General features: G+C 38.7%; 1 protein-coding gene across 1 annotated transcript in view; it reads left to right on the forward strand.

The window, feature by feature from the left end:
• Nucleotides 1-980, forward strand: part of LOC107103360 (NACHT, LRR and PYD domains-containing protein 12-like) — a 65,647-nt gene that overhangs the window by 61,019 nt on the left and 3,648 nt on the right. Inside the window, exon 7 of the mRNA XM_015403034.1 lies at nucleotides 671-844. Within this exon, the coding sequence (XP_015258520.1) occupies nucleotides 671-844 (174 nt within the window). The remainder of the gene's footprint in view (nucleotides 1-670; nucleotides 845-980) is intronic.

Here is a 980-nt window from a genome sequence, read left to right on the forward strand (position 1 = left end):
GATTGCGGAAGAACCACAGTGCTGGTACTATTGGACCTCAGTGCAGCATTCGATACTGTAGATCACTCCATCCTGTTAGACGCCTGGAAAACTGGGTCAGCCTCTCTCGTACAGCTCTCAACTGGTTTAAATCCTACTTAAAGGACAGGGACTTTTTGTGTCAGTAGGCAACTTTACATCAGAGATGACAAAAATCACATGTGGGGTTCCCCAAGGGTCCATCCTGGGTCCCCTCCTTTTCAATATCTACATGCTTCCTCTCGCTCAGTTAATAAAAATCAACAACATCAGCTACCATGATTATGCTGACAACACACAGCTCTACATCACCATGTCACCAGGTGACTATGAACCAATTCAAGCACTGAGGAAATGCTTAGAAGAAATCAATGCCTGGATGGGCCATCATTTTCTTCAACTGAATAAAAACAAAACTGAAGTAATAATCAAGTTACTCAAAAGTTTTTGCCAGAATTTTTGTACGTCAGGCAAACGCTGGCCAAATCGTCAAGGTTTGACAGGGGCTTAAAGCTGATTGACTTTAAAGTAAGCAGGTTGTGATAGAAGCAGTAAGCTGTTTACATGAGCATTATGTAAAGCTTTTAAATTTTTTATAACTGTTTTAACTGACCTAAACAAGTTTCACTCACAGTTTGTTTTCTTTGTTTAGATTAAAGGAATGCAGTGTGTCGAAGAACAGCTGTGCTTCACTGTGCTCAGCACTGAAGTGCAACCCCTTCCATCTAACAGAAATTGACCTGAAAGGAAACAACCTGAATGAGTCAGATGTTCAGCAGCTAAATGATATTGTGAAGAGTTCAGACTACAAACTGGAGTACTTTAGGTTAGTATATTTATCAAGTAAATAATGTTATTGCACTTCCAATCACTCATAATGTAGAACATAGAAAAGAAAAAGAGTTGTTAAATTTGTATTTCAAATCACGACATGAACAAATAACATCTAAAAAGAGTGTGTT

The sequence above is a fragment of the Cyprinodon variegatus genome, unplaced genomic scaffold, assembly GCF_000732505.1.
Source record: "Cyprinodon variegatus isolate N-32 unplaced genomic scaffold, C_variegatus-1.0 Scaffold1430, whole genome shotgun sequence".
Lineage (NCBI taxonomy): Eukaryota > Metazoa > Chordata > Actinopteri > Cyprinodontiformes > Cyprinodontidae > Cyprinodon > Cyprinodon variegatus.